General features: G+C 41.8%; 1 protein-coding gene across 3 annotated transcripts in view; it reads left to right on the top strand.

Moving 5' to 3' along the window:
- The window catches only part of LOC131492158 (contactin-associated protein-like 3), a 194,680-nt gene that overhangs the window by 12,622 nt on the left and 160,570 nt on the right, over positions 1-21,488 (top strand). For 2 of the 3 annotated variants that reach the window (XM_058695863.1, XM_058695861.1), the window contains exon 2: positions 20,048-20,158. The exons of the other annotated variant lie outside the window; for it this stretch is intronic. In XM_058695863.1, the coding sequence (XP_058551846.1) occupies positions 20,048-20,158 (111 nt within the window). The remainder of the gene's footprint in view (positions 1-20,047; positions 20,159-21,488) is intronic. 3 annotated transcript variants of the gene reach the window in all.

Below are 21,488 nucleotides of genomic sequence, written 5' to 3'. Positions count from 1 at the left end.
TCTGGCTTGTGATTTCAGCTTAGGGCGTGATTTCACAGTTTGTGGGTTCGAGCCCCGCATCAGGCTCCGTGGTGACAGTGTGGAGCCTGCTTGGGATTCTCTCTCTCTCACTCGCTCTCTGCCCCTCCTGTGTGTGCTCTTCTCTCTCTCTCTCAGAATAAATAAAATAAACTAAAAAATTATAGAAAAATGTTTCTAAGGTTGAAGTCCAAGAGATTACTGCTTACGTTTTCTTCTTGGAGTTTTATGGTTTCAGGCCTCACATTTAGGTCTTTGATTCATTTTGAGTTTATTTTTGTATATAGTGTAAGCAAGTGGTCCAGTTTCATTCTTTTGCACGTAGCCGTCCAGTTTTCCTAGCGCCATTTATTGAGGAGACTCTCTTCCCCACTGTATATTCTTGCCTCCTTTGTGGTAGATTAATTGATCATAATCATGGGTTTATATCTGGCTCTGTAGTATATTGGCCTATGTGTCTGTTTTTGTGCCAGTACCATACTGTTTTGGTTGTTATAGCTTTGTACTATATCTTGAAATGGATTACGATGCTTCTGGCTTTTTCTTCTTTTTCAAGATTTCTTTGGCTATTCAGGGTCTCTTGTGGTTCTGTATAAACTCTAGAATTATTCTAGTTCTGTGAAAAATACTCTTGGCATTTTGCCTGGGATTTCATTGATTTGGTAGATTGTTTTGGATAAATGACGTTTTAACAATATTAATTCTTCCCGTCCATGAACATGGGATATCTTTCTATTTTTTGTGTGTGTCATCTTCAGTTTCATTCATCAGTGTTTATAGTTTTCAGAGCACAGGACTTTCACCTCCTTTGTTAAGTTTATTTGTAGGTATTTTATTCCTTTTGGTACACTTGTAAATGGAATTATTTTCTTAATTTCTCTATCTGCTACTTTGTTATTTGTGTGTAAAAAATGCAACAGATTTTTGTATTTGGATTTTGTATCCTGCAACTTTATTGAATTAATGTATTAGTTCTAATGGTTTTTTTTAATGCAGTCTTTCGGGTTTTCCATCTGTAGTATCCATGCCATCTGCAAATAGTGCCAGTTTCACTTTTTCCACCCCAATTCGGATGCCTTTTTTTTCTTTGATTCCTATGGCTAGCACTTCTGGTACCATGTTGACTAAAAGTGGTGATCGCGGGCATCCTTGTTTTGCTTCTGATCTTCGTGGAAACACTCAGTTTTTCACAATTGAGTATGGTGTTAGCTGTGGGTTTTTCATGTATGGCCTTGTTATGTTGAGGTATGTTCTCTCTAAACCCACTTTGTTGAGAGTTTTTATCATGAACAGATGTTGAATTTTGTCAAATGCTTTCTCTGCACCTGTTGAGATGGTTCTGTAATGAGGGGTGGGGTAGTTTTGATCGGGATGCCTGGATGGGAATTCTGCTTCGGTAAGTTAATGTCCTTCGTGTGGTCTTGGGTAATTTACTTACCCTCTGTGTGTCTCAGTTTATTCATCTCTAAAAAATATAATTAATGATAGTGACCTGCCTCACAGAGTTGCTAGGAAGATTACATTAATTACTTCTGTAAATAATGTCTGGAACATAGCAAATCCTGAGGAAATTTTGGCCATTATTATTGTTCTTGCTGAAATGTGACTCTATTCCATGATCCTGGGTGGAATAATGAGATAAAGAATATTTTAAGAAAGACATTTGTAATGGGTACTTCCATTGTCCAACACATCATTATAGTCAAGATTAAGGTAATATTACCTCCTAAGAATGTTAAAATAAAGGCCACAGTACTGTATCAGAAACTCCTACAGAACACTGATGTGTTTCGGCTTTCTGTATTATCATATCTCTGTAAATAATGAAGTTCCTTAGATTTAGCTCTCTGTGTTAACTGGTCATTAACAATTTTAATCTTTAACTTCTTTCAATCGTATATATTTTTCCCTTAGCCGGGAAGGATTCCCCAGATCAAGATAACATGTCCCTGAAACTCGTACTAGCCTGTTGTCTGGCTATTTTTGCTGAAGTCTTCGAGGATAGATAGTATCTGGCATCGGCGTGGATTGTTCAGCCTTTATGATTGTTAGATGAGTGTGGGTCTCACGCCACATATTGGCCTATGCTTTGAGATGCCGTCTCAGTTAAAACGGATATGAAGACGCTGGTGTGGATCCCTGGAGAGGGAGCGTTCCTGCTTGATTCTGAAAGCTTAGGTTTAGCTCTGTCTCTTCAGTTTGTTCCTGTTCCCTTTTCTTCAGTTATCCCAGCCCAGACTTGTTCAAACCCTCCATTTCCCCGGAATTTGTATGCTGTAATTGTCTCCACGATTCCCCTGTCACCAACTTACCTCCTTCTAGTCCATTGCATCCTATCGCCAGAGTAATCTTTCTAAAGATTGCTTACCTGATGATCTTACTCTCCTCAGTAAAACTTTCCTATGTGTTCTCACATCACACACACACACACACATACACACACCCACCCACGGTCCTTGAAAGGTCCCTTCTCTTTACTCATTGCTTTCATCCGCTCCTTTAGCTGACCCTGAACTACAGCCACCTCACGGCACTGGTTTTCTTTCACCATGGCTTTCACGCCCTCTCCTTCTGCTTCTAGCTCTGTCTCCTCATGTCTTGTCTTCCTGTTGAATGTGTTTTACTTCTGCAGTCATCTAGGCTCATGGATCCATTTCCAGGAAACACACGCTTGCAGTAAAAACAGAAACATAAAACACATAAAAGAAACAAACAACCATGAGGGAGAATCAGAAGAAATAAGAAACTGCCCAATCGGATAAAAATAAATGTAGATATGGAAGTCCATTTAGAATGACAGTTTGTTGTGTACGTGTAAAGAAATAAAAGATGGGAAGAATGGAAAGAATAAGATGAATAGCAGAAGTGTAAAAGAACAGTGTCGAGAAGTTAAAAATGGATACCCTGGGATAAAGAATTCAGTGACTGCTGACATGGCAGATTAGACACAGGTGGAGAGAGACTCAGCAAATTAGAAGACAGATGTGGAATAAATAACGAGAATGCGCCACAGGGAGACTGAGAGGCAGGAAGTACGAAAGCCAGACCAAGGGGCAGGGTGAAGAGCGTGACAAGACCTCTGTGTCTGATAGAAGTTCTAGAAGGAGGAAATGTGGGAAGAAGAAACACTTAAGAGGTAATATATAGAAATTTCCCAGAATAGGGACGCCCGGGTGGCTCAGTTGGTTGAGCATCTGACTTTGGCTCAGGTCATGATCTCACGGTTTGTGAGTTCAAGCACCATGTTGGAGTTTGCACTGATAACCCGGAGCCTGCTTTGGATTCTCTGTCTCCCTCTCGCTCTGTCCCTTCCCTGCTTGTGCACTCTCTCTCTCTCTCTGTCTCTCAAAAATAAATAAACATTAAAAAAATTAAAAAAAAAAAAAAAGAAATTGCCCAGAATTGCAAAGTCACCAATCTTTTAGATTCAGGTAGTCTCTCAAAATCCCTGGGTGGGTCAGTCAGTTGAGCATCCCGCTCTTGGTTTTGACTCGGGTCATGATCTCACGGTTCGTGGGTTCAGCCCCGTGTTGGGCTCTGTGCTCGTTGCTCACAGCACAGAGCCTGCTTGGGATTCTCTCTCCCCTTCTCTTTTCACTTCTCCCCTGCTTGTGCTCTCCCTCCCTCCCCCTCCCTCTGTCTCAAAATAAATGAATAAAACTTAACAAAAAGAGACGTTGATGGATAAGTTTAGCAAGAAAGGAAATGATTACAGAGGGCAGTTATGAGAGGTGAGAATCTAGTAGTTGGTGTGCAAATCTGATCACACATTTGAGCAGTAATAAGGCTGTATGTATGGCATTGGTGTGGACTGAAAGTTGGTGGAATGCAAAGAGAGAAGACAAGGTAGATTGATGTGAGGAACTGAAAAGAAACATGGAAAGGGGTGATCAGACAGAGCGTGCTGTGCTCCTTGCATTGTTTTGTGGAAGGAATTAAAATCTGTTTAATTGTACACTTGGTTAAATTGTCAACCAGAATGCAGTGTAAAATTTTAAGGAGGCCCATGAGAAGAATAGTAATGGGGAGTATACATTCCAAACCGATGTAATAAAAAAAAAAAAAAAAGAATAAGTCCGGGGGGAAATTTCAATCTATTCACTAGAAAGCAAGAAGAGAGGGGGAAGAAAGAAAAGCTTTGGATACAATAGACAAATTAAGTGCATAAAGTAAAATATACCAAAGTGATAAGGATATAGAGATTTGAGGGACGCCTGGGTGGCTCAGTCAGTTAAGCATCTGACTTCAGCTCAGCTCATGATCTTGCGGTTTTTGAGTTTGAGCCCCATGCGGGGGCTCTGTGCTGACAGCTCGGAGCCTGGAGCCTGCTTCGGATTCTGTGTCTCCCTCCCTCTCTGCCCCTCCCCTGCTCATGTGCATGCGTGCACACACTCTCTGTATCTCTCTCTCTCAAAAATAAATAAACATTAAAAAAAATTAGAGATTTGAATAAAGTAATTCCAGTTTTTATTTTTATGGGCTTATATTACATCGGACAGTATTACTCACAGTTCCAACCACGTATAAAATATTTACTTTTTTATTTGACCAAAAAGCCAATTTTAACCGATTTCAAGGTGTTGTTAACATAAAAGTAAACGAAAATTTCCTAAAATGGAAAAGAAATAATGCATCTCGGTTACAGAAGCCCGTGTGGTGCTGAGTTAGATAAATGGAGGACAACAGTGGAAATTGTCAAATGAAAATAGTGGAAGTGGAAAAACAGGGAAACACGGTCCCAGGTTTGGCCACCGAAGAGAATGACGTGAACTGATTTGCTATAAGGGAATGACAGTTTGCTTGCTGTGGAGCAGTAATCAGGAACCAAAGGAAGGGCCGAGAGAAATACAAGCTAGGAGGGAAAATAACTTTTATGCTAGAAATTTGCGGTCGAACTGTTACGTAAAACGCCGTAAGACATGAGTGGGGAGCATGACAAGGGAAAGTAAACTCTTACTAATATTCTTTGGGAAATAAGTAAAATTTAGCCCTGGATGTTGTTCAAAAAGTAAGTATTGCGTTAAAATAAAGGATAATCAGTGGAAAATGAATTAAATGTGATACTGCGCATGCTGTTCAACGTCACGAAGCCGATGTGCCTCTTTAGGAAAAAGTCGTGTTTCCTGCTTCGCGTTTTGCTACGATGGTATGCTTTTATTCATTCATTTGTCTCTTATCTGATATCGAGAGTCTTCTTCATTAAACAAAGGAAATGTGTTTATGCTTGAGAAGGGGTGAGTGGGGTCATTTAAGTGTGTGGAGGGTTTCATCTAATCTCTTTTCGTTTTCTTTTCAAAGTTTAGTTATTTAATTTGAGAGAGAGAGAGAGCGAGCGAGCGAGAGCGCGCCGGGGGAGGGGCGGAGAGGGAGAGAGAATCCCAAGCAGGTCCTGAGCTGTCAGCACAGAGCCCGATGCGAGGCTCAAACTCCTGAACCCGTGAGATCATGACCTGAGCCGAAGTTGGACGCTTAACCGGCTGAGCCCCCCAGGTGCCCCTAATCTCCTTTCCTTATGCACTGCTGGCAGAGTTTCAGTGACAATTGTAAAAATGACAATTGGTCATTTGATAAGTTACTGGGACATTTTTCTGTGGGTGATTGAAGTCTTGAGCTGTGTCTCATCTTTTAGAAGAGAACAAAATATTAGATTTTATCATGCATTTGGCTGTTAAAATCTGGAGTTCCCTGAGGGTTAGCAGATTTGTGTCTTGTATAAACTAATTTTAGGTTGTGTGGTTTTATATAATGCTTTATACATGGTGCAGAGAGAAGAGTCAGGTTTATAAAAGAGAAGGCAGTGTCTATACATGGTATAATTCAGCGCATGCTGTGAATTTTAAATTTCTACTTGCTCCTGAATTAAAACATTTCCCCTCCTGTTTGACACGAGTGCTATATATGTATCAGCACAGCCTGGAAGGTTAGTAGAAAAACCCACCCTCTTTGGGTACATTTTTTAAAGAAATGTTTAGTTGCACCCTGTGAAAATAACACCAAGTAGATATATTATGTTTATAAGTGTATCTAATGAGATATCTGAGAATGTAGTGCTTTATTCGGTAGTAATCTCAGTTTTATGGGTATGTACGTGCACTCAACACACACGCGCATGCGTGCTCCCTAAAAATGATTGGATTTTCCACTCGTGTAACAGCAGTGGCCTCTAGTTTTGAATAAACATGAACAATTAAAGCAAATGATTGTTTTATGGAAATTTTTTTGGCAGAGACCCAAGTTTCCAGCGAACTGTTACTATTTACATTTAAATAATTTCTGGGTAAACATTACATTAAACAGCAATGCTGTAATATACTAGAACCTCGGTAGATTTAAACCACAAAATATTTAACAGTGAGTGAATTGTATTAAAACTTTAAGTATCGTCTGAATTCCATACCGCATCTAATTCCATAATATCAAAACCTTTCTCTCTCCCCCCTCCCCCCCATATATTTTGTATACATTCTTGGAACTCTGCAAAGAAATTACTGTCCTGTGCTCCCTGCCCCCCGCCCCCCCCCCCCCAACAAAATGGGAGAAACGGTATTTTGTGGAGGAATGATGTACAAACACCCGTGCTTGGGATGCATTGACCGTGCTTCCGTCCATCACCTGCAAACCCCTTTTGAACAACTGTCCTTTGTTAAGTCTCTGAGGGGAAAGAAGAAGGGAGGAGGAAGCCGAGGAAGGAGCAGAGGAGGGAGGGAGGGAGGATAGGTAGAAAAGGCAAGTGTAGGGGCACCTGGGTGGCTCAGTCGGTTAAGCGTCCGACTTCGGCTCAGGTCATGATCTCACGGTCCCTGAGTTCGAGCCCCGCGTCGGGCTCTGTGCTGACCGCTCAGAGCCTGGAGCCTGTTTCAGATTCTGTGTCTCCCTCTCTCTCTGACCCTCCCCCGTTCATGCTCTGTCTGTCTCTGTCTCAAAAATAAATAAACGTTAAAAAATATTAAAAAAAAAAAAAAAAAGAAAGAAAAGGCAAGTGTATCCAAATTACAAAACAAAGCTTGTGACCAGACTTTTACCTGAGGTCACACCAGCGTTTTGAACTTCCCAGTTATTTCAAGCACAAAATACATACTTACTTGTTTATTTAATGTTTGTTTATTTTTCAGAGACAGAGAGACAGAACACGAGCAGGGAAGGGGCAGAAAGAGAGGGAGACGCAGAGTCCCAAGCAGGCTCCAGGCTCTGAGCTGTCAGCACAGAGCCTGATGCGGGGCTCGAACTCACGAACCGTGACCTGAGCCGAAGTCGGTCGCCGCCCGGGCGTCCCAGGAAATATGTATTTCTTTACAATGGCGTGTATTCTGTTTCTCATTCTTATAAAGCAGTGAGTCTTTAGCTTGGGAATATGTTAGTTATTTTGTTTGTATTGTTTTAAATCCTTTGCAGTGAAAATGCCCAAACACCAAATATTCTTTCCAAGATAGTATAAAAAGTTCTCATGTAACCTAAGTCTTGTCCTAAAAATCCAACTATTTGTTACAATATTTATGGGTCAAATATGATAGCACGTTTTTAGGATTTTTTGGTTACATTTTGTTAAGTTTTTAAAAAACTCATGCAAAAGTTTTCAATTGTTTTACAATCATGTAGTCTCTGGGAATTAAATAATTTTGGGGGCGCCTGGGTGGCTCAGTCAGTTGAGTGTCTGACTTCGGCTCAGGTCATGATCTCACGGTTCATGGGTTCGAGTCCTGCGTCGGGCTCTGCGCTGACAGCTCGGAGCCCGGAGCCTGCTTCGGATTCTGTGTCTCCCTCTCTCTCTGCCCCTCCCCTGCTCACTCTCTGTCTCTCTCAAAAATAAACATTAAAAAATTTAAAAAAACTTGTGCTTCCAATGTTCAGTGGAGAAAATTGAGAAACTTTACAAAGTTTGCCCAGCGTTTCAAAAGAAATCACTCCTCACTCAAGAAATGTTTATTAGGCATTTGCTCCAGGAGGCAGTTCCTCTAGAAGCAGCATTTATAGAATGAAGCTGTGTGATCTTGTGACAATTACAATGCTTTGGTAATTCACGGGAGCAATGCACAAACAGAAATATTAAGAATATTGAGAATCGAGGCACCCCGGATTGCCCTGTGACCATTTTAACAAGGTGAGGATAGTTTGTGGGGGTCAGACTCTGCCCCTTGACCTGGCTGTTTCAGATTGACGTGCGAGCAGTTGGTTCTCTAGCTAATGAGCTGTGGGCAAGCTAAAATCTTTTCAACCTAAACATTTAGGGCAAAATCAATGCCCACACGAGCCTACAGCTTTGTTTCTCACGTGCGTCTTTCCGGGCAGTAGCTCGATAGGGTTTCAGACTTTTGAAACGGTGTCTTCTGTGCTGCCCGCTCGCCAATCCTGGTTCAAATGCTACCCGCCGAACAGGGCACGGATGCCAGGGCCGTTCATGGGCAAACAGGTGGCCACGTGGAGACGCCGTCCCTGCAAGGGAGGCTTTCTTGCACAGCAGAGATGGTGTGAGTTTCCTCCTCTGAAGAGCAGGGGAGGATTTGTGTCTGCCTTGAGGACACAAATACCATCGGTTGTATCTGAAATACCCTGCTTTGGTGGGGCTCAAAACTCGCTACATCAGAGTTTCCCAGGGTGGGGTGTGGGGAATGCCCGGTTTTTTTATTTTTTATTTTTGTTATTGTATTTTATTTATTTACTTACTTGTTTTTAAATATTTTTGAGAGAGAGAGAGACACACACACACACGCAAAGCAAAGCACAAACGGGGAAGGGGCAGAGAGAGAGAGAAGGAGACACAGAATCCCAAGCAGGCTCCAGGCTCCGAGCTGTCAGCATGGAGGCCAACACGGGGCTCGAACTCGTGAACCTCGAGATCGTGACCTGAGCCAAAGTTGGACGCTTAAGCGACTGAGCCACCCAGGTGGCCCAATGTTTTATTTTTATTTTTTAAGTTTACTTATTTATTTTTGGAGAGAGAGAAAGCAGGGGTGAGGGTGGGACAGAGGGAGAAGGGAGAGAGAATTCCAAGCAGGGTCCACGCTGTTGGTGCAGAGCCCGATGTGGGGCTCGAACTCATGAACCATGAGACCATGACCTGAGCCGACATCAAGAGTTGGATGCTCAAGCGGTTGAGCCCCCCACGTGCCCCTGAGAATGCCAATTTTTAAAACGTCCCGGGTGCTTTTCACTGGTGTTCTAGTTTGGTGACTTGCTCACTGATGTGTAAGGGATTAGCGGGTCCTGCCTGGGGTCTGGGAGAAGCCCCGGCAAGGGCCGCGTGGGACCCCTGCCACCTCGTAGCCAGAGCACCTCTGTGTCTCTGGGGGTCCTGTCGGGGAGCCACGTAATTTCACGTATGAAGAAAGGTCTCGTGGGCATCAGTGTACAAGAGACTAATTGCTCTGCCCGTCCCCCCCCCCCCCCCGCCCGAATTGTATTGCACAAAATTATATGATCTTGACCCATCAAGAGATGTCACTTTCTTACAATTCAGGGACGGAATTTCTTCCTGAAAGATACCTGAGTGTGGCGAGTTACTGACTCTCACTGACACGCCGTGTCTAAGCAGGAGCTAGAATGTCTCCTGCAACGAATCCTTCCTGCGCTATCTCCACAGGCTGGTGGGGACCCCTCTCCCCTCCTCGTGTGTGCCTGCGTCCCTCTGTGACACGCCTGTCCCACACCCCGCACGGAAACGCATGCCCTGTCTCTCAGGACGAATTTGGCTGCCTCAGTGTTGCAAGCTCAGTATGCGTTGGAGAGGAACCAGGGCTTAGATATGGAGACTCAAGAAAGTTTTTCTCAGGACGCCTGGGTGGCTCGGTGGGTTAAGTGTCCGGCTTCAGTTCAGGTCCTGATCTTGTGGTTCGGGAGTTCGAGCCCCGCGTCGGGCTCTGTGCTGACAGCTCGGAGCCTGCAACCTGCCTCGTATTCTGTGTCTCCCTCTCTCTCTGCCCCTCCCCTGCTTATGCTTTGTCTCTCTCTCAAAAATAAATAAAGATTAAAAAAATTTTTTTTAAATAAGAAAGTGTTTCTCCAACTCGTGGCCGATTTAATTCAGCACGCGTTGACCAGGTGCCTACCACGTGGCAGGCACGGTGCTGGAAGCTGAGGAAATAAAGACAAATACTGGTTCTCTACAAAACCTGCTGACCCCGTGCGAGAACGGGGTGATTCATGAAAATGGCACCAGGTGTAATTTTCAGAACCACAGTTGTCATTGGTGCCTTTTGCTGAATGTCAGTTTTCAGGGGCTTTGGTGGATAATAATTAGGATTGTTAAAACTTTGCCTTTCAAACGGATCCAAATTCTCGGCTCCTTTAGGGTGCGGAAGCAGGGAAATCGGGGAGGAAACTGAAAAGTTCTCTCTCCAGAGCTGTGATTCCTCTGAGGTTCGGAACTCATGCGGCGGTGCGTGCTTTTAAAGCCAGGAAGGAATAGACTTGATCCTTTCAGTTGCCGGGCCAAGTGCCAGAGCTAAATTTCACAAAGGGCCTTCTTGGCATAGAGCTGGAACAAAATCAGTGTAAAGATGAAGCGTTTATGTCCCTCTTCAGGGAAGTTATTTGAATCATAGCCTTGATTCTTAAGTGAATTCTCAGCTGTTGATACAAAGAAAGCCTTCGTTGTCTAATGGACACTAGTTTTTAGAGCAGTTTTCTGTTCACAGCAAAATTAAGCAGAAGGTACAGAGATTTCCCGTATCTCCCCCTTCCCCCCCGCACATGCACAGCTGCCCTCGTTACCGACAGCCGCTATCAGAGGGGTTCATTTATTCAAACTGATGCTCTGGGGTTGGTACATCATTACCACCTAAAGTTCACCCAAGTTCGGGTTCACTCTTGGTGTGTATTCTGTAGCATTTGCCAAATGTGTAATGTCACATACCCCCTCATCGCTGTGTCACACAAAATCCGGTGACCACTTCCTGAACACTGACAACTGCTGACCTCTTTCCCGTCTCCATAATTTTGCTTCCTCCAAAATGTCGTCGAGTTGAAGTCAACCTGGATGTAGCCTCTTCACACTGGCTTCTTTCACTTAGAAATAGGCATTTAAGGTTCCTCCATGTTTTTTTCATGGCTTGACAGCTCATTTCTCTTTATTGCTGAAAATACTCCATTACCTGGTTGTGGCACCCACAGGTTGTTTGTTTGTTTTATCCATTCACCTACTGAAGGATACTGCGTTCGCTTCCAAGTTTTGGCAATCAGCGAATCAAGCTGCTATAAATCACGTGTGCGTGTTTTTGTGTGGACATTAAGTTTTCAACTCCTTTGGGCAAATACCAAGGAGTACACTTGTTGGGATGCATGGCGGGAGTATATTTAGTTTTGTAAGAACGTGCCACATTGTCCTTCCAAGAAGACTGCCATTTTGCATTCCCACCGGCAGCGGATGAGAGTTCCTCTTGGTCTACGCCCTCGCCAGCATTTTCTGTTGGCAGTGTTCCAGGTGTTGGTCATTCTGATGGGTGCGTGTTGGTATCTCATTGTTTTAATTTCCATTTTCCCTGATGACATATCGTGTTGAGGCTCTTGTTATATGTTTATCTGACATCTGCGTATCTTCTTTATGGAGGTGCCTGGAAGTCGTTGGACCATTTTTGAGATGGAGTTTTTTTGTTTTTGTTTTTAATTGTTGAGTTTAAGAGTTTGTTTTTTTTTTATTTTGGACAACAGTTCTTTGTCAGATGTATCTTTTTCAAATACCACCTCATGCCAGTCAGAGTGGCTTAAATGAACAAATCAGGAGACTGTAGATGCTGGAACGGGTGTGGAGAAACGGGAACCCTCTTGCACCGTTGGTGGGAATGCAAACTGGTGCAGCCATTCTGGAAAACAGTGTGGAGGTTCCTCAAAAAATTAAAAATAGATCTACCCTATGACCCAGCGATAGCACTGCTAGGAATTGACCCAAGGGATACAGGAGTGCTGATGCACAGGGGCACTTGTACCCCAATGTTTAGAGCAGCGCTTTCAACAATAGCCAAATTATGGAAAGAGCCTAAATGTCCATCAATTGACGAATGGAAAAAGAAGATGTGGTTTATATAGAGAATGGAATACTACTTGGCAATGAGAAAGAATGAAATCTGGCCATTTGTAGCAACGTGGATAGAACTGGAGGGTATTATGCTGAGTGAAATAAGCCAGGCAGAGAAAGACAGATACCATATTTTTTCACTCATGTGTGGATTCTGAAACGTAACAGAAGACCATGGGGGAGCGGAAGGGGGAAAAAAGTTACAGAGAGGGAAGGAGGCAAACCATAAGAGACTCTTAAATACTGAGAACAAACTGAGGGTTGGTGGGGAGGGGTGGGGGAGAAGGGAAAGTGGGTGATGGGCATTGAGGAGGGCAGCTGTTGGGATGAGCACCGGGTGTTGTATGGAAACGAGTTTGACCATAAATTATATTTAATATAAAAAAATAAAGTGCTAATCTAATTCTTTCAAAAAAAAAAAAAAAAGAAAAGACTGTCTTTTCTCCATTGTGTTGCCTTTTTCTCCTTTGAAAGATAAGGTGGCTGTATTGTGTGGGTCTGCTTCTGGGCTCTGTTCTGTTCCACTGATCTGTTTGTCAAGTTCTTTTGCCAATAACGCATCATCTTGATCGCCGTGGCTTTGTAGTAAGTCTTGAAGCCGAGTGGTGTCAGTCCTCCAACTTTAACATTGTGTTGGCTATTCTGGGTTGTTTTTTCTCTCCATGTAAACTTTAGAATCCGGTTTGTTGATAGTCACAAAATAAGTCGCGGGGATTTTGATTGAGACTGCCTTGGTTGATAGACCAAATTGGAAGAACTGACATCCTAACAGTATTGAGTCTTCCTATTCTGGAGTATGGAATATCTCTCCATTTATTTAGTCTCTTTTTTGATTTCATGCACCCGTGTTTATAGTTCTTCTCATATACATCTTGTACATATTTTGTTAGATTTATGCCCAAGTATTCCATAATTTTGGGCGGGCATTAATGTAAATGGTGTGTTTTTATTTTAAATTCAACTTATTCATTAATGGTATATAGGAAACTATTTGATTTTTGTGTGTTAACTTTATATCCTCTTGGCTTATTAGTTTCAGGGTTGTTGTTTTTTTTTGTCAATTCTTCGGAATTTTCTACATAGATGATCGTGTCATTTGTGAACAATGACAGATTTCTTTCTTCCCGATCTGTATCCCTTTTATTTCCTCTTCTTGTTTCATTGCATCAATTAAGACTTCCGGTAGGATTGTGAAAAAGAATGGGACGTCCTTGTCTCGTTACTGATCTTAGTGGGAAAGTTTTAAGTTTGTCACCTTCAAGTATGATTTCACAGTAGGTTTTTTGTAGATATCCTTTTTCAAGTTGAGGAAGTTCCCCTCTGTTCCTAGTTTAAGAGTTTTTACTATGAATAGGTGTTGGATTTTGTCAAATATTTTTTTTGTGCACCTGTTTAAATGACTGATTTTTCTTGTTTAGCTTGTTGATGTGGTGGGTTAGATTAATTGCTTTTTGAATGTTGTTGAATCAGTCTTGTATACCTGGGATAAATTCCACCTGTTAATGGTATATAATTCTCTTTATACATTGTTGGATTCAGTTTGCTAATGTTTTGTTGAGGATTTTGCATCTATATTTATGAGAGATATTGGTCTATAGGTTTCTTTTCTTGTAAAATCAATGATTGGCTTTGGTACCATGGTAATTCAGTTGTCATAAAACGCATTAGAAAGTATTCCCTCTGCTTCTGTCTTCTGAAAGAATTTGTAGAGAATTGATAAAATTTCTTCCTTAAATGTTTGGTAGAATTTACCACTGAAGCCATTTAGACCTGGTACTTTCTGCTTTGGAAGGTTATTAATTATAGCTTCAAATTCTCTGATAGATATAGGCCCATACAGATTGTCTTCCTTCTTGTGTGAATTTGGCAGATTATATCTTGTAAGGAGTCCATATCATCTAGATTATCTTTTTTTTATTTTGTTTTCTTTTTCTTTTTTTAATATATGAAATTTATTATCAAATTTGTTTCCATACAACACCCAGTGCTCATCCCAAAAGACACACTCTTCAATACCCATCACCTCCCCTCCCCTCCCTCCCACCCCCCATCAACCCTCACATATCTAGATTATCAAATTTGTGGGCAAAGAGTTGTCCGTATTACTTCTTTATTAGCCATTTAATGTCCATGGGATCTGTAGTGATGTTCTGTCTTTCATTTCTGATACTGATAATTTTTGTCTTCTCTCTTTCTCTTTTTTAAGCCAGCTTGGCTAGAATCTTTTACTGTCTTTTCAAAGAGCCAACTTTCGGTTTTGTTAATTTTCTCCACTGATTTCCTATTTTTAATTTTATTGATTTGTGTTCTAACAAGAAGACTTTTTCAAAGGTGATTTTGTGTATTTGAGTTACAGATTTTCTGGAAGTTTAAAGTCAGATCAGTAGGCAGGAAGCTTCTTTTTAAAAAAAAAAATTTAACATTTATTCATTTTTGAGAAACAGAGCATGCGTGGGGGAGGGGCAGAGAGAGAGGGAGACACAGAATTGGAAGCAGGTTCCAGGCTCTGAGCTGTCAGCTCAGAGCCCGATGTGGGGCTCGAACTCACAATGTGTGAGATCATGACCTGAGCCGAAGTTGGAAGCTTAACCTACTGAGCCCACCTTCGCCCCCCTGGAAGCTCCTTTTATTAACAAATATCTGCCCAGCTACATATTACCTACCATTTGGATTTCAGAATTTGGAATATACTATTTTGTAATTTAAAATTTTCTCAAAAACATGTAAGGCATTTTACAAATGCATTGATCTAAAAGAGGAAACACTACCAGTATGAATTCAGTCAGCTGGAGGGAACATGAGGTATAATTTAATCGTAAGAACAATGATTATTTCACATTTATACCTAATAGTGGGTGCAGTTAATGGATATTAATTTGCTATATCGCATCACTAAAATTAACGGCAAGTTGTTTTTGTAGTGTTACTATTTGATGTACAATAAACAGCGAATCCTTCAGTGCTGAGGAGTAATTTCATAGGCAACATCTGGATCTCGATGTATTCATTCAACAGCTGTGATTCAATACAGTGAACATAAACCAAATCTTTGAGATAATTCATGACATACGTTACGATAAGAGAGGAAGCCTAGAAGTAAAAACAAAAGTGCTTCACTTTGGACTGTACTAATGGACAGGTGTCCACCCTCTGCAGGTGTGAAATTATTAAAGTAGCCAGGAACTTGGAATAATGGGCCCTTTCTGACTTTGTTCTCCCAGCGATCCAACTATATTCTGTTATTGGGATGTGTAACTTACTGGAGCAGACGAGAAATCGGAAATCACCTCCGCTTTTCTCCACCTGAGTTTCTAACAGGCCGGGCCACGAGGGTCATGCAGGTAACCAGCACAGACTGGTGCAGTTGTCCAAGCTCATGGAATGCCCAGTTGCTATTGCCAAGTAGAGACCCACATGGGGTGGTTGCAGGCCTGAGCACACAGCAGCACACGTTTTCAGGGGCACGTGAGGGTAGGGGTGGGTGAGATGGGGTGGAGAATTATTCAGGGGTCACTAGAGCATCCTGTATGCCATGCTTACAAACTTGGAATGTCCTACAGATTCTGGGGGGTCATTACCTCCTGTCCACGGTGTATGCCTCTGAAGGTTGGAAACGGGCCCATGCCCCAGAACATTTGGCCAAGTTCAGAACTGTGGTCCAAAGTAGTGAAGACATGGATTGGGACTCTGCATGGATTGGGACTCTGCATGGATTGGGAATCTGCATGGATTGGGACTCTGTAAGCACATACCTCGGGAAGGGCAGGAAGGTGGCCCTAGATGTTCACAAAGTTCTCAGAGGCCTTGATGGGCCACCAGGAATGGTGGATATTGGAGTGACAGACCGGCTCCGGGTCTTAGTCCTCTTGGCAGAGGGAGATTCCCAGGTATCACCAGGCTCTACTGAGTCCAAATGTTCTTGCTGGTCCAGTGGCCAAGGGGCGTGGCATTGTGTGCATCTGGGCCTTGATTCAAGCTGCCCACTTGGGAAGGGCAAGTAGGGCCAGAAGTCCAGCTCCAGGGGACTTTGTGACTCGCTCTCTCGTCCACTCCAGGGACTAGAGTCCGTTATGATATGTTCAAGTCCGAAAAACAAGCAGCCAGCAAACATGAATTTTCTGTTTGAGGAATTGTTAATCTTGTCCAAAAGGTAATGCATCCGGGGCGCCTGGGGGGCTCAGTCGGTTAATCATCCGACTTCGGCTCCAGGTCACGATCTCAAGGCTTGTGAGTTCGAGCCCCGTGTCGGGCTCTGTGCTGACAGCTCAGAGCCTGGAGCCTGCTTGGGATTCTGGGTCTCCCTCTCTCTCTGCCCCTCCCCCACGCTTCACACTCAGATTGGCTATGTTCCCCAGTTGCGGGAGGTTCCAGATTTCTAAGATTTCATCTGGAAAAATAAAAAAAAGATACGAGTTTGAAAAACGGAAGCTGAAATATTGTTTTATAATTTCAGTCTAAGGCTGTTCTGTTGGTGAGACAAACAATAGGCTTTTGATTAAAACGGCATCGTAACAGGGACAACTGCTGAGACCAGGTTTGAGCATCCCATAAATATGAATTTATTATATCAGAATGCACACAAGGATGTCCCTAGCACTCTGATCTGAGTCATACATAAATCATGAACAATTGTGGCGTGTTTATTTTTTTTCCTCTAAAACACATGACAATGGATCATCGCCTTTCTGTTAGAGTCCTTAAGCTTCTCTGAGAACGTAACCTTGAGTACATTTGGACCCCTGACGGATGAATGCATTTCAAAATTAAGATTATTGCATAGAATCCTTCTTATGAATATGAGTGGTTATTATGAAGGGAAATAAAATTACTTTAGCTTCTTTAACTGTAATATTCTCTGTCTATTTTCGTATGTTAATTCTCATAAGCTCATTATTTGTACTCAAGTTGCTTCTCCCCCTAAGTGATAAGTTGTGGTTCTTTAAAGTTGTTTTGCCATTTCACTTGTTAAAAACCATAATTTGTGAATAATTCTTGTAGCTTTGAAATGTTTCAGGGATCCTCTATTTTTTTGGACAGAAATAGTATTCCTCAGATTATTCATAAGAATGATATTCATTTAGTGGGATTCGAATGTCTTTTAATGGTGCCAGAAAAAGGAAATGAAATTGGGTCTTGACATTTTTTTTGCTCCAGGAATCTTAGTAGAAAATAGAGACATTTCAGATTGAAAACAGCAGTTACTGGAGGTTTGGGATGACTCCTGAGCCTTTACCTTGCGTGGATGTGATTCAGTGAGAAACACACCGAATGCTTGGAAAACACTGTCCAAATCCACAGCCGCTCCTCTCCAGGTGCCTCATAGGATGTGACCACCTTGTTTTAGACCACACATATTCTCAAGATTTACTATGTTGGAGTAAATTGGAACACCGTCTTTAGAAGCCTCTGAGTTAGACTAAATAAAGACAGTTTTAAAATAAATTTTATAAATTGTTATTCCAAAGGAAGGATTACATCACAAAAGCTATTACTTTTTTTTGTTTTTTTAAAGACCAAGCTTCTTATGTCTTCTTTGAGGAAAGAATAAAAAAATGACAATATGGTTTGGAACTTTGAACATTGCCTTCCACGTATACACGAAAGTGTCCTTCTAGAATATTTTGAAGGAACTTACGAAGCGTTGACTTGTTTTATGATAGTTAGAATGATAAAAGCAAATACTTTCAACGCTCATAGCGGTCTTCTTAGTGTGTGACTCGCCATTGACAGTTACGTGACTCCTTGCTGTACTGCTGGGGGAGTTGACTCCCCGTGGTATAATTATGCGCTATCTGCACAGTTATTCCCATTGAACTGATGAGAAAACTGAGGCTTAGGAAAGGGTGAGTGCCACCGGAAGAGTAGGCAGCCTGGCCAATGCCAGCCCCACCCAAGTCTGGCTCCAAAATCTATGCTAAGTTCTCATTAGGTTTCCAGCTTAAGGGGAGACTGTAAGCAGTGAGATCACAGTGGTGTGAGTGGAGGGGGCTGACGGGGTAGCATCGGGAAAGACTCTCGAAGGAATCTGTGTGGCGGCCAAGGCTGGGAAAAGAGCAGGCTTCCCAAGACGGGCCTTAATGGAAATAATCCTGTCTTGCTCTCAACCTTCAAGGTAGTGGCGAGGCCCCCGGGACCTCTTTACGTACAGGCAGAATAAGGCGGGCCTGGTCTGCTCAACGTGCTGGCATCCCCTGAGAAAGTTCTAGGCTAACACTCGAGTTAGCACTGTTGACTGTGAACTGTAGACAACCCCCCTCCTCTGGAATTTCCTGAAATATTAATGATGCCCCAGTAATAACTCAACAGCTTTGTACTTCCAGTGTGCACACCCATATATGTGTGTCTGTCTGTATATATATACGTATATATATACATATACATATATATATACACGTATATATGTCTACGTATACGTATATATATATGTATATGTATATATATACATACATATGTATACGTATACGTATATATATATGATTGGGAAGAAAGCTAATTATAGTGAAATGCTGATATCAATAAATTAGAAGTTGTAATATAATAAGTCTCCTTAGTTATTAGCACATTAAATAACAAAATCCGGTGGTGAGTTGAATACCGCTATTTTGAAGTAATGAGAATCATAAATAATATTTCTAGATAGCCGTGACAACAATGACTGCCATAAAAATATCTGTAATTTAGGATGGTAGCAAATTTGTGGGCACTACTGAAAACATTGTGATTTGCCTGTATTCATGATTAAAGAAAATGCTGAATTTTAGCTAGAGGTTAATGAAAATGAAGGTGTCGTTTTTGTTCTTTGTTTTCTATTTGTCTTTATAGGCTTCTTAAATCCTGTTTGTATTCCATGTTATGAACCAGGTCAGGCAGGGTTCCTTGATTCAGTGTGTCTGAAAAGCCCTCTTAGGCTTTTCATCGGACTTCTAATGAATCTTTAGATCAACCTGGGGACGACTGATCCTTTAAAAATACTGTCTTCCTGTTGGCGACGACTGGAGTCTGTATTTTATGTAATGTCTTTCAATACAGTTGTTATAATAATCCCCATAAATGTTTTTCAGTTTTGGAAGATTCATTCTTAGATACTTTATGTGTTTTGTTATTATTTGGTATTCTGGTTAATTTATTTTCTAACCCTAGATTGAGTTTAAAATGAAATCGGTGTGGGATATTGGGCTATTAAGCTAGTCAGTTGCTTTTGGATTTTCTACCTGCACAATCATATCATCTGGAAGTGATGACAGTTCCTTTTTTTTTGTTTTTTCCCAATTCTGTGCTTTTAATTTTTAAATGTTCTCTTATGTACTGATAGGCCTTTCAGAGAAGCTTTCAACAGAAGTGGTGATGCCTATTAAAATCTTCTTTTTGATTTTAAAGGAAATTCTTCTAATAGTTCCCTATTGAGGGGCAGTGGGCTGGAGCCAACTTTTAGCAGCTAGCAAGAGCCAATCACTAACTTCTCATGAATTTTGTAAGTCAGCTGTCAAAATACAGCCGTCATTAAAGATGAAATGATAGGAAGTTACAATTAAGTAAATCATGTTAAAAACAAAGGTAAATTTTCCAAACACACCACTTAATTACTTAATTTCATGGCCTTTTTCTATTTATTATCTGTGCGCTGGATGTTGTTTCTGTATCTTGTATTTGCATATGGTGGAAATACTATCTAATGACGTGACATGTGTGAACCTCTTTCCAATTCCATGATCGATGATGCCACGTTGACAGCTTCGAAGTGGCCACGATGGGAATCTTTACACCACGGAAAATGACCAAGGTTCCCAATCAGGGCCTTTATTTGCTTTAAGAGACCGTGGTTGTACATTTACTAACACGTTTCTGCTTGAGACTGATGTTTGTTTGCTGCAGGTTCTCGCATTTTCTTAGCCTGTCAACTAAAAAGAAAAGAAAGAAGGAAGGACAGGAGCAAGGGTGGGAGGGAAGAAGAGAGGGAAGGAGAGAAGAAGACAGAACAGCCTCGAGCAGTGGGTTAACCTGAACTTGGTATTTTCCGCACAGATAGCTGTGACGCCCCACTGGCATCCACCTTGCCTCGAGCGTCCTTCAGCAGCTCCTCGGAGCTGTCCAGCAGCCACGGCCCTGGGTTTGCAAGTCTTAATCGCAGAGATGGTGAGTCTGATGCCGTCTTGTTGCTAATCCATCATGATTCTGCCTCAGAATAATTATTCTTCGTTAATATTCATTCTTGCGGTTCAAAAAGTAATTGTATCGCAGTTTAATGAAAATGAGGAAGCAGGTTCAACATGTTATCATTTTGCTAGCTTCCTTCTTCTTTAGTATTAATCTCTTTTGTTTGTTTTGACATCTCCCTTCCCTGTCGGTTGCCAGCAAATGATCGTAAATGAGGTTCAGATCAGAAGGGAATTATTGGAGGCTCTAGACTATTTCCTATTTTATCATGCCTTTTTAGTTTTAGAACACTCTGGATGGGTGACTAGTCAAGTATGCTTCTCATGAGTAACTAAAACAACGAGTGAATGAGCCAATGTCACAGGCACTGGGGAACACTTAACAAGCCACTGCCTGGCATCCGTGCAATGTGAAGCTGCCATGGGATCGTGATGGGGAAACGGTTCCGTCCCAGGACGTGGCCTGGCAGGTACCTGGGTGACAGCTCCTGTTGAAAACAGATTCCCTTCCTATCGGTGGGAAGGAAGCTAATGGCTTTCTTTTTTGGAGATGCATTCATTCATTCTTGCTTCTTGAGTGTCACCGATTAAATTACTTTTTATCTTTTGCACAAATACTAGTTCAGTGGATTAAATAAGTTAATAAGCACACTTAAAAATCAAATATTTTACTACCTTTTCAAGGGATAGATTAGGGGCACCTGGCTAGCTCAGTCAGAAGAGTGTGTGACTCTTGATCTTGGGGTCATGAGTTTGAGCTCCCATGTTGGGTGTAGAGATTGCCTGAAAGTAAAGGGATAGATGCATTTTTTGGTGAGATTAATTCAGAAAGTAAAATTTTATTTTATTTTAAAAAATGTTTTTTAAACATTTATTTATTTTTGAGACAGAGAGAGACAGAGCATGAATGGGGGAGGGTCAGAGAGAGAGGGGCACACAGAATATGAAACAGGCTCCAGGCTCTGAGCTGTCAGCACAGAGCCCAACGCGGGGCTCAAACTCACGGACCGTGAGATCATGACCTGAGCTGAAGTCGGACGTTTAACCGACTGAGCCACCCAGGCGCCCCAGAAAGTAAAATTTTAAATTAACCGTGTCCCTTATAAATGTAAAGTCTGCAGATATTACTAAGGAACTGAGTATTTTTCTCCCTTCCTTTGGTATTTCTAAGATCATAGTTTAAGTATAGCTTGAATTTTATTATGTCCTTAAAAATCAAGTGTGGGAACCCAGTAAGTAGCCAAATAGACTGGAAGGGCGGAGTAAGGACACAATGAAGACTTTTGGTGAGTTTAGGGTGGGAGAGCATG

This window comes from Neofelis nebulosa, chromosome 12, assembly GCF_028018385.1.
Source record: "Neofelis nebulosa isolate mNeoNeb1 chromosome 12, mNeoNeb1.pri, whole genome shotgun sequence".
Classification (NCBI taxonomy): Eukaryota; Metazoa; Chordata; class Mammalia; order Carnivora; family Felidae; genus Neofelis; species Neofelis nebulosa.
This window is presented reverse-complemented; position numbering and strand designations above follow the sequence as displayed.